The 14,153-nt window shown below is 27.5% G+C and overlaps 1 protein-coding gene across 4 annotated transcripts; it reads left to right on the top strand.

The window, feature by feature from the left end:
• The first annotated feature begins 1,851 nt into the window (after positions 1-1,851).
• LOC126858244 (serine/threonine-protein phosphatase 4 regulatory subunit 4-like) lies at positions 1,852-13,996 on the top strand. Of its 4 annotated transcripts, XM_050608411.1 has the most exons (18): positions 1,854-2,174; positions 3,102-3,352; positions 3,501-3,574; positions 3,887-3,993; positions 4,317-4,546; positions 4,663-4,785; positions 4,915-5,018; positions 5,278-5,469; positions 5,545-5,703; positions 5,779-5,961; positions 6,035-6,481; positions 6,576-6,690; positions 7,075-7,114; positions 7,245-7,309; positions 7,579-7,624; positions 7,918-12,416; positions 13,071-13,268; positions 13,616-13,996. In XM_050608411.1, the coding sequence occupies exons 1-16, from the start codon at positions 2,128-2,130 to the stop codon at positions 9,365-9,367; spliced, it is 3,633 nt and encodes a 1,210-aa protein (XP_050464368.1). In that variant the 5' UTR covers positions 1,854-2,127; the 3' UTR covers positions 9,368-12,416; positions 13,071-13,268; positions 13,616-13,996. The 4 variants fall into 4 exon arrangements, with proteins under 4 accessions (XP_050464371.1, XP_050464368.1, XP_050464372.1 ...); XM_050608414.1 differs by lacking the exon at positions 13,616-13,996 and having other exon boundaries at positions 1,852-2,174; positions 3,106-3,352; positions 13,071-13,388; XM_050608415.1 differs by lacking the exon at positions 13,616-13,996 and having other exon boundaries at positions 1,859-2,174; positions 8,401-12,416; positions 13,071-13,388.
• The last annotated feature ends 157 nt before the right edge of the window (positions 13,997-14,153 follow it).

Below are 14,153 nucleotides of genomic sequence, written 5' to 3' on the forward strand. Positions count from 1 at the left end.
ACAGATATCCTTACAACTATATGCGCGTCATGTGCCGTTTCGATTATGTTTAACGTGAATATATCTTTTGTTCTCAATAAGGATGAAATATTAATAAGGTTACATAAAATTACAACACAAAGATAGAAGCAAAATCATATGGACATAAATAATCATGGAACTTGAAGAGTTTGCAAGTCTTCAGTTAGATAAACCGTTACCTGATGTGAGAGTATGTAATATCAATATGGTTTCTCAATGGTTTTTTAACATTAACATTTTAATATTCACATCTTCATTTATACAAGTGATTGTCATGTCTTTATTTATACATGTGAATTTTGTTAGAAGAAAATTTTATTATTAGCTATAAAAACTTTCCTCAGATATTAATGTTAATGAACATTCAGAGATTCAATTTCACACTTCATCAATTTTTATTCAAACATTTTTTTGTGTAGGATGAAGAACAACTGCGAAAGCACTCCTTGGATCCTAATTTAGAAAAGAGACCTATAGATAGAGCACTCCATATTCTCTTGTAAGTAGAGATTACATGCTTATAGACCCCATATAATTAAATATTAAATATTAAATATATATATATATATATATATATATATATATATATATATACTATAATAATAAAATATATATAATAATTATATTTATAATAAAAATATTGATTATCATTATATATATTTTTATTATTATAAGTATATATATATATATATATATATATATATATATATATATATATATACTTATAATAATAAAAATATATATAATGATAATTAATATTTTTTATTATAAATATAATTATTTTTATTATTTGTTAGATACTTTTCATGTCCTATACAATTTTTCTGTGTATGTGTGTATATATGTTTTACGATTTTATATTTTTTTAGAAGTTTAAAAATTTTATAATCACATGATACACACGAATTTTAATCCTATAAGTCTATTATAAAATTTTATCCTTGAGCTTGTACGCGTGAGAGTTTCACGCATATACATCACTTGTTAAACCTTGATCGGAAATATACGTAATTCGCTTCCGATTACTGAATCAAGGCCAACGCATTAAGTCTCGCAAACCTGAGCATGATTTCAGAATAGAAGATATTTCTCTAATGATGCGATATAATTCAGGATTCTTTGATATAATTATATGTGTATAAAAAAATAATCCAAATTGTTAGTTTAAATTTTTATAGATATATTTAATTTTATGCGTACGCACAATTTTTCCATTATATATTATATTCATTATATCAATTTTATATACACGATTACACATGAGTTTTCTTAAAATATTTATTATTTATAATAAGAAGTTATTCCGAAATAAAATAATCGTACAGAAATAACTTTGCCGAAATTATTTATAAAATTTTTTAATAAGATAATTATAATCGACTTTCAATTCTTTAAATTAAACTTTGAATGACGAATTTTAATTAATATGTTCCTTCTCTCTCTAGAGATACATTGTAATTATATATATGCATATTTCAACGTATATTCGAATATTTTTTTCTACATGTTAAATCATTCAAAAATCATATTTTATTAATTCAAATTTTCGAAAAGTGTGATTGTGAAAATGATCCGCTCGTGCCGATGGATTTTTTTTTCCCGATGCGTCGTACTAGCGCATCGGATTGCAGGATGACGCGATCGTTAAATCATCCATCTTTTGTGTCGCATATCGGGAATTACGCAACGACGCGCCCTCGGCGTATTATACATACACAGAACGTACATATATGTATACATCGCGCGATGCATCACGATGTATCTTTTCACCACCCAGTACGTGGGTCGCATTCGTGTTGACTCGGCGTGATTCGGGTGCATTCGTGTAACAACGACGGCAAATCAGATACAATCGATAGCGTGAAAATCGCGAATGGAGATAGGAGTGAGAGAGAGAGAGAGAGGCAGAGAAGCTGCCTCACTTTACTCACTCGCGTCCAGCTGGTCGAGCTGTCAGCTGTCAGTCGTGTTCTCGTACGTCGTGTCGCGTTCCTCGCGTGTCATGGGAGCGCGGTAGTGTCTGTGTACAGGAAGCCCATCACGATTGATCGATTTATTCCGCGCGTACGCTGGCTGCGACATCGATGAATAAGATGCGCCTCGAAAATGTTGCAAGAGGAAGATGAAGCCCTGTACGAGATCGCGTCCGATCCGTAAGTAGTAATTGGCGGTAGTAATAAGCGATAATACATGATGCGATCTTTCTATCGCAAGAGAGAGAATCTTGTGTGCGTAATCAATCGTAGGTTTACTCTCATTGTTAGTTTGTCACCCTTCTTATTTCACATTCCACGCGCGCGCGCGCTCGTGCACCTCTAAAAATAACGCGTGTTTGAGGAACGTGCTGTCCTGTCATAGTAAAGCGCGCTAATTATAGTCCTTTAAAGAGATGACTAAGGGAAGGAGGCATTTCTCTGTACGAGTATCGTAACATGCCAGGAACGATATGCCAGGATTGTAAGAGGTTTACAGACCCTGAGATTTTTAGGTTAACTGATCGCTTTTCGCGAAAGGCTATCTCGTTTTTTAAATGTATCTAATATAGTTTACAATATTTAACAAGTTTAATAAATATTTTAGTATACTTACAAGAATATAAAGTATAGATAATTAATAAATTAATCAAAATATAATATAGAGATGATACTTAAGAATAAAATATAATAGATACTGTAGTATCGATAACTTATATTATTATATCACGTTTAAGCGAAATTGAATTTACGTTGAATCACATTTCTTAAAACTTTCGATATCTTATATAAATATTTGCTTTAGATGAACTCACATGTAATTAAAATTTATATATTTTGTTATCAGTGATTTTCTGTTTTTTACTCATCAATTAAGTTTGAATGGGTGTTAAAATGTAAACTTATCTGCTATAAAAAAGTTATAATCTTTTTTTTATGTAGAAAGTATAATTTGTGAGACTCTGTTGCTTTCATCTTTCTCTCTAGAGGATAGCATGTTTTATATATGTGATTTCTCATTCAGATTGAAAACAAGTGAAATATTGCAAAAACTATCTTTCATTACTTTGATCTATATTTTTTAAGAAAATATGGAAATCTTTTCAGGAAGGGAGAAGAGATCCAAAAACTTAGTGTTATACAAAGTCTACCAAGTCTTTTAGCTACCGACACGCAATCATGTATGTCTCGAGTGGTACCTAAGATGCAGCAGTCTCTGGCTACTGCATCAACCGAGTTTCACATAGCAGCATCATCTACGTTTAAAACAATTTTAGAGCAAAAGCTTGTCAGTCATAATGTTTTTAGTCAGACATTCCTTCAAAGTATATTAAATTCTCTGGAGAGTCGTGATCCAGGTAAACATATGTCTAATTGTTAACTAATTAAAGTAACAATAATTATTATTTTATAGACTGCAAAATTTTACAGTTAAGATTACTAAATATTATCTTTGTATTTCCATTTTATTCTAATTTGCTTTTATTTTACCTGTCAATGTTAAAGTTATCTCTCGCGCATGGTTGGAGACCTTACTGGATGTGATAGAGTTACTGCCGGTAGAAGTTGTAAGAGGACAGGTAAAGGCAATCTTTAGAAATCGATATATTCAATATTTTATTACATTCAAGTAGATGTAGTGAAACATATATGTTTCCATTTGTATAATGCATATAAAATATATTTAAATCAGCAAACAATTTTATAAAAAAAATAATGCATAAAAAGATAAAATAAAAAAAAGTGATATACAATTATGCAAATAGTTTTCAAATAGAGAATTAAGAAAGAAGCATTGTAATTTAATTATTAAATCATTAAATCATTACCTAAATGTAATAAAATAGCTCTTTTTTTTTTAGATGGATAATAATAAGAATATTCTCTTACAGATTCTTCCATTGACTATAAGTAAAGGACAATTGTCACAACCTGTCTACTCTAGGATAACATGCAGCAGATTATTGGGAAAGATTTGTACACGATTTGATTCTGCTATGTGAGTATATTTATTTATTTATATATTTGAATATAACTAATTTTCATAATTGTATCATTTATAATAAATCAATACAAAATTTTTAAATGAAATAATAATTTTTAAGACTATTTCCTACATAAATATATATTAATTATTCAAGTGTCATTAATGGGGTTAATTTAAATCATATTTATCAAGCAGTTGCTTATTACTTATTTTTGTACATTATAAAAGAAATGCTAACTAGAGATTTACATTTCATGTTTAAATAATTTATAATTTATTGCTTGTATGTTCTATTTGATAAATAAGCATCATTACTCAACCATTAAAATTGTCAGGATACAAAAGGAGGTTCTACCAACAGTACACTCTCTCTGTCAGGATGTAAATAGCGACGTGCGCGCTAATATTTGTTTGCAATTACGTTTTGTTGCGGAGAATCTTGGTGCTGAATCTGTGAAACCTGCTTTACTACCGTCTTTAGTAGAATTAGCAAGTGACGAAGAAAGCAATGTAAGATATGCCTCTGTACAGACAATAGTGTATTTACTACCTCATCTTCAGGAAGGTGAGTTTTATAAACAATATTTTAAAGAGCTATTTCAAATTTTAAAGAATAGATTACATAGTAGGGAAAAATATTTCTTGACACAGTAAAAATTAACTGAAACAAATTGTTTATAGATACAATAAAACATATAATAGCACCACTTGTTAAAAAACTATGTGAAAATGCAGCTAAATCAGAAGATAATGTGATATGCATAATAGCTGAACAGTTGGGAAAACTTGTACTTGGCCTAGAAAGTAAGAGAAATCATTTTTGCATTTATGTTGGTGCATACATGCAGTGCATGTTTAAATAATAATATTCAAACAGAACTTAATATATACTTAATTATATATACTTAAATATAATAGAAATAATAATTTTAGAATGCTTATCAATATCAGAGAAAACATGGTTCTTAAAGTATTTTCAACAACTTGCACAGATGGGAATACCATCGTTGAAAAAAGAGAAACCACAGTTTACATTTGTAAGTATATTTTGTAAATCTATATATATAAAATTCTCATTAAATAAATTTTCTATATATAACACATAGTTACAGTGTATAATAATGTATTGTACAGTAAATAGTTAGTATATGTATATACTTGTATTGTGCAAATATATATAAATCATAAATAAATGTATTTTTATAAATTATTATATCTTATGTAAATTGATTCCAAAAAGTATTGACATATTATTTTTTGATTGTAACATATTTATATTTTATTTAAATTTTGTAGATTAGTAGCAATCCTAAACAAGATGAAAGATATATTAAATGCAGAGAACATTGTGCATTTAATTTGCCTGCAATGTTTATTTTTGTATCAAGCTCTTCAGAAGATGTAAATGCGTTACTTACGACATTTGATGCACTGACAAGTGATCATTATTATATGGTTCGGAGAACTGTTGCATGTGGAATTCACGAAGTAAGATTAAGTATGTTATGCTCATTAGATTACCATAGCAATATTGTATATATACAGTAAAGTAATAATTTGTAGGTGTCGAAGGTTTTAGGATCAAAAAGTGTACGGATAAGGGGAAATTTAATAAAATTATTGAAAGATGATTCCGAGGAAGTGCTTCAAGGCTTAATTCCTCATTTAGGATTGACATTGGAAAATTTAGCCGAAAATCAAACTGTTGGAACAGATAGAGTGGTAATTAAATTTTAAAACATTTAAGGTTCAAGATAATTTGTTTATTATCTTAAATTATTGTATTATCTGTTATAGGATTCTACTCTGATGGAAATAGGTAAAGCCTTGTTGAAGTGTGAAGCCAAAGTCGCGGGTACATACAATTGGAGATTGGCGTCGTTGATGCATGCGCAACTAGAGATTTTACCTAAATGTTTTCCCAGTGATTTTATATACTCATATTTCGTGCCAATGGCTTTCTCCAGAATTTTGCATGCAGTGAGTTCATAAAATTTTGTTTTTATTGAAAACATTATAGATTTAATAAACAGTTTTAATCCTAAAATTTTAGCGGCCGATACCGGTACGTCTTGCCGCAGGAACACTTTTTCTTGTCCTTCTACGATACAACATGAAATCTATACAAAGAGCGGAACTGCGTAATAGAATCTTTACGGATATAGCTAATAACCCTGATTGTTATGTGAGAATGATGTTTGTCCGCATGATGATCGAAGCGTTGGAAATTTTTTCTTCCGTTTATTTTAAGGAACACTTTTTCAATGTCTTATTGAATTTGGCTGAAGATCCAATAGCTAATATAAGAATGAAAGTAGTATCTTTACTGCCACAACTAAAGAGTCAGCTGTGGATACCAACCGATAAGAAATTACTGACATCATTAGAGTCGATTGTGAGGCATTTGGTTAATAATGAAAAGGATAGAGATGTGCTACTTATTTTAAAAAGCGTTACGCAAAAATTAGACGAAATAGATGTCAAATATGAAGGCCAGACTGTAAGTAATATAACAAATGTGCAGATCACATGTGATATGTGTGTGTGTGTATATATATATATATATTATTTCTTGGATACAATTCTTTGTTTAGTTAACAACAAAGCTTACCAAACAAGATATAGAAGATGCCAAAAAATTGGAAGAGGAAAAAAAATTGTTGGGTATAAATACAGGAAAGTCAACGACTGGAAGTATAGTAAAGAAAGGTATTGACATAAACGTTTATTAATCTATTTATTGCTTTTATTGATTAAATATTATCAAGAATTTAGATATTTATTTGTGTATATGTACAAATCACAGAAATGATTATATATACATATATATTATATATGTGTAACTTAAAAAAATTACATTAACATAAATGCATTATTAATTTTACATGTTTTTTTGCTTTTATTGTAAAATATATATTTCTACTTTTAATGACATACACACATATAACTAATAGTAGAATTTTTTTTTATTTTTAAAGGCAATTAAAATCTTATAAAGTAATAAAGATATTATTAATTAATTACATTACCAAGAAATAAATTTTTATGTTAAAGATTTATGTATTGGTAAAATATAACATTATATTTTTTCAGGTTGGACAAGAACAGGGAATGATATTTCTGCAAGAGGATTGTAAGTTCGAAATTTGAATATATTAATTTATTAAATAAAATATAAAATAATAAAATAATATATCTATATTTGTCAGAAATTATTGTATATTATTATTTATTAGTCAATATGTATGCAATCTATGTTTCAGGCAAAAAGGTGAGCGTCTAGTGAATAATGAAGCATCTTATGAAACAAAGTTGTTATTAATGAAATGTAAGCAACTTATATTATTTAATAATAACAGAAATTGAGAAGCGGAAATCTGTATCCAAGTAATCCTGCCATCTGTGTTGCAAGCCCAAGCCATTTTTTAAAGTACAAATCTTTGTTTTGTGTTAATTATTAAAGGGAGCAACTGGATTAAACGAATTTTAGCTAAAACATTATTTCAAAATTAATTGATTAAAAAAAATTGATAACATAACTAATAGTAATAATTCTTATTGTAACTCGTTTTAATACTAAAATTTAATATCTTGCAGATGGAGCTGCACCATCGCGTCAAATGGTCGAAAGCTTAAAAACAAGGTAAGCAAAATTTAACGTAAAAAAAACTATTTTAAAGGATACAAAACTAATGCAGAACTAATGTTTAAAAATAACATAATTATTTATATGTGCTCTCAAATTCAAACAATTTACAATTATATATAGCAAATTTTATAAGTGGCCAAAATCTTATCTAGTTTTATAGTTTATTTATTATATAAATAATATTTTACTAATATGTATGTTTTAAAATAGGAATTAGCATTCTATTAACATTAACTTTATAGAAAAAAGTTTAATTGTAAGTTATATCCGCTTTATATTTCTAACAGAATTCTACTAACACATCCTTGGGAAAGAGTAGGATATTTCAATTCGCATACTAATACGCCGCTTCTTAATTTTGAGAACGAATCATCTAATGACTATACGCAAAAGCTGCAATGTAGCTGCTCCAAGTTGGCTGTATTCCAGGCTCTCTTGCAATTGCCGGATACTTGCGAACAAGAGTATAAGAGTAGTGATGCGTTCCAATGCGGTTCGTATTACGATACCGACAATGATCGCGCAAAGTTTCGAGAACAATCGATTCAAGCAAACGATTTTAATAACTCTTCCACCTTTGCTTCAAAACCTTTTCTTCTGCCGCTTGTAAGAGAAGATAATAAGCAAGAGTCGCAACAGCATTCCCTACTAACAGGGCGGGATTACTCGCATGAATTTCCTGCTAACATTGACAAGGACAGAGCACCGAACTTTGCCGGTCTGAGAGCACTAACGGACGCGGCTCACTATAATTCTTGTTGGGCTTTTAGCTCCATGCCGGAAATACCCGTGATGCAGTCGGACGATGAATTCTTAGTGGATGCCGGTATAAGGATACCCGCGCAATTTTCCGCGTCCCCGAGCGCATCTAAAATCCCGCATTTGCAAGATTTTATCGCCACGAGGAGACGACCAAACAACAGCACCGTTCCGAGACGAAACAGCATGAATTTTGATAAGGTCAAGTTCAAGAGACATTCCTCTGTTGAATACGAAGATTGCATGAAACGGACGAGTGAGAATGATGATCCATCATCAATGAAAAGTACGCAAACTTCGATAGATTATGAAGAAGGTTTGCGACAGCATAATATGTTGAAGGAAAATCTGAGCGACCAGCAATCGTCTAAAACTAAAAGATATTCGGCGCCGTACGGAAGAACTAGGTTTGGATGGGATGCTAGTCAAGAAAGATCTGTGGATGAAAAATTTAAGAGAAATTCTTTGATACTCGATAAGGATAAATTGAGATTTGCTAATTCCAAATGCGTGCTAGATCGCACGAAACGTCATTCCACAAATTTTAGCTTGAAACTATCCGATTCTAAAGAAACGAAGCAAAACGTGAAACGTCACAGTCTAGAGGATCATACAACGGTACATCGAACTATAAAAGGATACTTTTCGACATTGGATGTAAATCATAATCAAGGTCTTAGCAAAATTCCATTAAGAAATGTTGAGTCTCGTAGCAGAACCGCGCCCACTACCAGAGCATCCAGCCCCGTACTTATGGAATCGCGGTTGAGATTTGATGTCGAGAATTGTGACGACATTCGAAGTTCTGCTAGCGACAGACATTTAAGTAGATTTAGCTCGAGTGACGAGGAGGTCGACAAATTATGTAGGATGCTATTACATTCTCAAACAAAGAATGTAATAGCACAGAGTAGCACAAGCGGAACACCAAGAAATAGACGAAGATATCCTATTCACCTGTTAATGAAGAAATTATAAAACGGTATTATTCTTTCTGTTATGTATCTTTCATATAATTTTTACACAACTCTTCTATAATTGCATTTAGCAACTATATATTGATTTTCATATACAGATTTTCAAATTTATTTCACAACAAAGTTAAATTGATTAGGGATAATATATAGGTGCTTTGAAGTTTTTTTTGCAAAATTTATAATTGAATATAAATTTGATTTTATGCGATTAATTTTTCAGCATCTTAAACATAATGTTGCAAGTAAAGAGATAATTCTCACAACATTCAATATTTGTATTATAAATTATGATATTATTTACGTTATTAATATGTATTTTTATTTATTTTTATAAAATTATATTGTACATGTACCGTTGTATACTACTATTCTTTCAAATCTAAAATCACATATCTGAACGTACAACATCATTGATAATTCTGATTCTGGAATAAGAGATTTCAAGAGAAATCACAAATAATAAAATTATTTGGAAAGTCGTAACCATATAAGAATTGTTTTGAGAATATGTACAAACTTTAATTGCATATTGGCATTAACGAAATTAAGTTTGCATTGTATAATAACTTTATATACATGCTAATTAGCCTATCAGTTATTATCATTGTTTTTAATTAAGGTTCTATAAACAGGGTATATCTTTATAACTCATTGAGTAATATGGCAATTTTTCTGCATTGTGCCTTTTGTATACAGTAGTTTGCATTATTCACTTAATATAATGCAAGTATCTATAAATTCTTATTTTATTTTCAATTTACATAACAGAATATTTTTTATCCAATTCCTAATATTTAGAATATTTTTTTTTTATAAAAAGAAGAGTTTTTTTCTTAAAAGTCGATATATTTTATCTAATATCCTTTTTAGCTTTAAATTTAATATACATAATTACTTATAAATATCGTTGTGAAATATTTATTGACGATAAGAGATACATTTTATTAAAAATGTTTAGGCTTAATACAAAATTAATTGCTTGTGAAATGGCCCTATGTACTTATATGAGATAAGATAATATTATATTGATTTTTTAGTATTTTTTATTATTTGCTGAATCAAATTATGAAGAAAAAACATGTACGCTTATTTGGAGAAAGACTGTTTTTTAGATTCTGCAATTTAAAATTATAGAATAAAAAAAATGAGAGGGAGATATTTCATTTATATGTTACTTCATAGATACATATTTAATATTTAATAATATTGGCCTCTAATACAGAAAGGTTATAATTTCTAAATGCTAATAGTATTAAAAATGGTTGTTATTAAGAAATGAGTTATTCTAGATCTTAGGATAAAATATTATTAAATGAAGATTTATTCTGATAGCGAGCGCCTAGAATCTAGTCTGCATAGATATATAGTCTACGAAAAATCTGGAAAGGTATAGTCATAATTCGAGATTTGAGAAGTAATAATAAAGATTAGTAGATAAACATTTATATAATCATTCTTAGTTTTAATTGATATATTTGAGCCTCAATTATAAAGATTGATGTATGTTATTATTTTTATGCATTTGTTTCAGTATAGCTGCTATTATTAATCATTATTTAAGTTAACGATATCATTATTTAAATTTATTTTTCATTTTTTAAATTTATTATTTATGAGAAAAATTAATCAAAAGGAGAGAATAAATGGCACGATTCAGTAAAAAGATCATATCTATACAAATCAATCATAATACTTTTGAAAAGAAAATTATTTGATATTAATATATTAAATTATTTTATTTACAAAGAATTAGCTGTCTGAACATATGTTTAGTTTAAGTCATAGATCTCAAATTATGACTATATTTCTTTCCAATATAATACATATACATTCAGAGTGTCCCATTAATAAATATTTTTGGAATGATGCAAAGTATATCATTTTTCTGCTTTTCAAATGTATGGTTTATTGGAATCTTTTCAAGATTTGAGAGAAAATATATATTAATAAGTATTTTCAAATTTTTATAGATATAAGTTATAATTTTTTGTATAAGAATATTTTTTATGTGCACAAATATTTTCGGACACAAATGATTTTAATAAGATTAATCTAAATAGATAAAATTTGCATCTTAATTTTAATCACATACATGCTACATTTCCACCGAGGAAACCATCTTCTTACAACAGGAAAGGTTCCATTAAATCATAAGTTTAAAAAAGGAGAAAATCTATTTTGCATTTTTATAAAAATGTGAACCTCTGATAATTTTATTGGAGCCTCTTATAATGAAGAGATCTATATGCATAGCATAATAGAGCATTTAAATAATTGTTTTTAATTTTCTTGCTGCTACTGTTGCCTGTTTTATTGATATATTTATAAGTTAAGTTTAAAAAAATATAAAACTATAAAAATATAATATAAAACGCGATATGTCTCGAAAAACTTAAGTAAGTTATAGAGAGAAAAGAAAAAATTTGAGGTTGCATAAAGTATACATAAATTCGATATTGGATATTTTAATAAATCATAATTGAGCTTTTAAATACACATGGTCGAAAAACATTTTTAAGCCAAAGAGAGTTGTTAATGATATATAATGATGTACAAAGTTTCGAAGGCATTATATACACACTTGTATATACAAAATATCTTTAAGAAGGCATATACACGGCATATACACGACTACATTATTGGATTCATTTTTTCGTTAAAAACTTACGACTTAATAATTAAATTCTTAATAATTGAGATAATTATTTTTTGTTTAATATTAAGGGAATTATTACGAAAGGAATATTTTATACTTTGCGGTTTAAACACTTACAAAAAAAATTTGACATTATTTAAAAAAGAGGAAAAGTTTTATTTATATTTTTTAAATATATTTTGTATATATGTTATGTGTGTATGTGTATATGTATATACATACATATACATATATATATATATATATATATATATATATATATATATATATACATATTACTTTATTGAACTTTACAGTATACAAGTGCCATTGAATTTATTAAAAAGTTTAGCATAAAGCACTCTCAGAATATATTGTGGACAAGTGAGAAAATATGGATTAAAAAGTTTCAATTGTACATATTTTATTATGTTAATATTTTATTATGTAGTATATTGTATAATGTAGTGATCAGAGTTTATAGTAAATTTGCAATAAGTTTTGACAATGACAATTGTTTAACCATATGCTATTTAATTTGTATTATATTTAAGATTATGTTATGATTATTTTTTTGTTTCTCTGATGTACAAATATTTACAGATACAAAATTGTTAGCTACATATAAACAAAAACCAGAATTTGCAATTATTTGATTTTCAACATAACACTTATTGATATATTACACATGAAATCTCATAAAAATGTCGAAAATTTAAAGAGAACACAATTTATTTCTCCGAAAAAAATATTGATATTAATTTTTTTTAATATTACATATACAATGCACATATATTGCATCATATATGTAGACATTATAAACATTACATTTTGAAAATATATGAATTTTTTGGCAATTAAATAGCTACGGCTTATAATTCGGTTAAGTTTGTAGATAATAGAAGATATAAAAAAAAAACGACAATTGCATAGAACACCAATATTATTAACGTGCATATATTTTCACATGTTTAAGATGTAAAAATCTTTTTTGCAGTTTAATTTTTGTGCTCCAAATTCTCGTTATAAATCTATTTTTATGCAAACGAAAATACATTCACTGTTTTAGAAAATTTTCATATATGAGGAACTTACAATTTAGAAAAATATTGTTATAAATTGTATATTTACATATACAATGAGAAAGGAGAGAGAGAGAGAGAGAGACGGAAAAAAAGCAACGATGGAGACTAGTGTGTACGAAAATAAGCAAGTTAGCTTGACCGAAGATTATATCAATAGTAAAAGGATCAAAATGTGTATAGAGGTAATGCGATTTTGTCTTTTTAATCTGCTTGAAAGTGCTATTTATTTTTGTAAAGATATATAAAATTATAAATTTTGTGCCAGAAAGTAAATAGAAATGATTATATTATATATATATATATATATATATATATATATATATATATATATATAGCAAAAATTTAAGCATTGTTATATTGTTTCTATATGAAGGAAAGTGATTTATTAAGAGAATGTATCACATATTCGTTTTATATGTATATATATATAATTTTACGGCTTTTCATTTTTATTAATGAACTTATATTTTTTTCTATGACATCGCATGACTTTTCTTCTAATTAATCATGTAAATTGTCTTATTTCAAGCGTTATGTATCCTGCATTAGAAGAGAAGTAAACTGTGATGACAAAAAAAGCTTATTGATAAAAAAAAAAGAAAATATTGAAGTTATACTAATGAACATACATATGGAATCGAATATACTTGTAAAACAATATTTTTATTACTTATATTACTCCTATAAAAATAAGAAATATGCAAAATTGTATTTTTGTGAAGTATATCTGTAATAAAAATATAGTTGAATGCGAGAGAAATAAAGATCGGATGAGCTATGAATTATTAACAATTGTCAACATTATTGTGAACATGCTTTAATATATATTATTATATGCTATATCATTAATAAACCAAAAAGAAGTCTTGTTGAATATTTGATTAATAAAACTTCTATTTACATAGCTGTACATTTTGTATAAATACAGCATCTGGTTCTTCTTTCCTTCATCAATAAATATTAGGGTAGAGAAATCAATTCTTTACAATATCTTATCCAATAATTTTCAAATTTTATAAAAAATAATATTTCTTTCACATATAATTTCTTTATTATATATCTCTATC

The sequence above is a fragment of the Cataglyphis hispanica genome, chromosome 24 (assembly GCF_021464435.1).
Source record: "Cataglyphis hispanica isolate Lineage 1 chromosome 24, ULB_Chis1_1.0, whole genome shotgun sequence".
Classification (NCBI taxonomy): Eukaryota; Metazoa; Arthropoda; class Insecta; order Hymenoptera; family Formicidae; genus Cataglyphis; species Cataglyphis hispanica.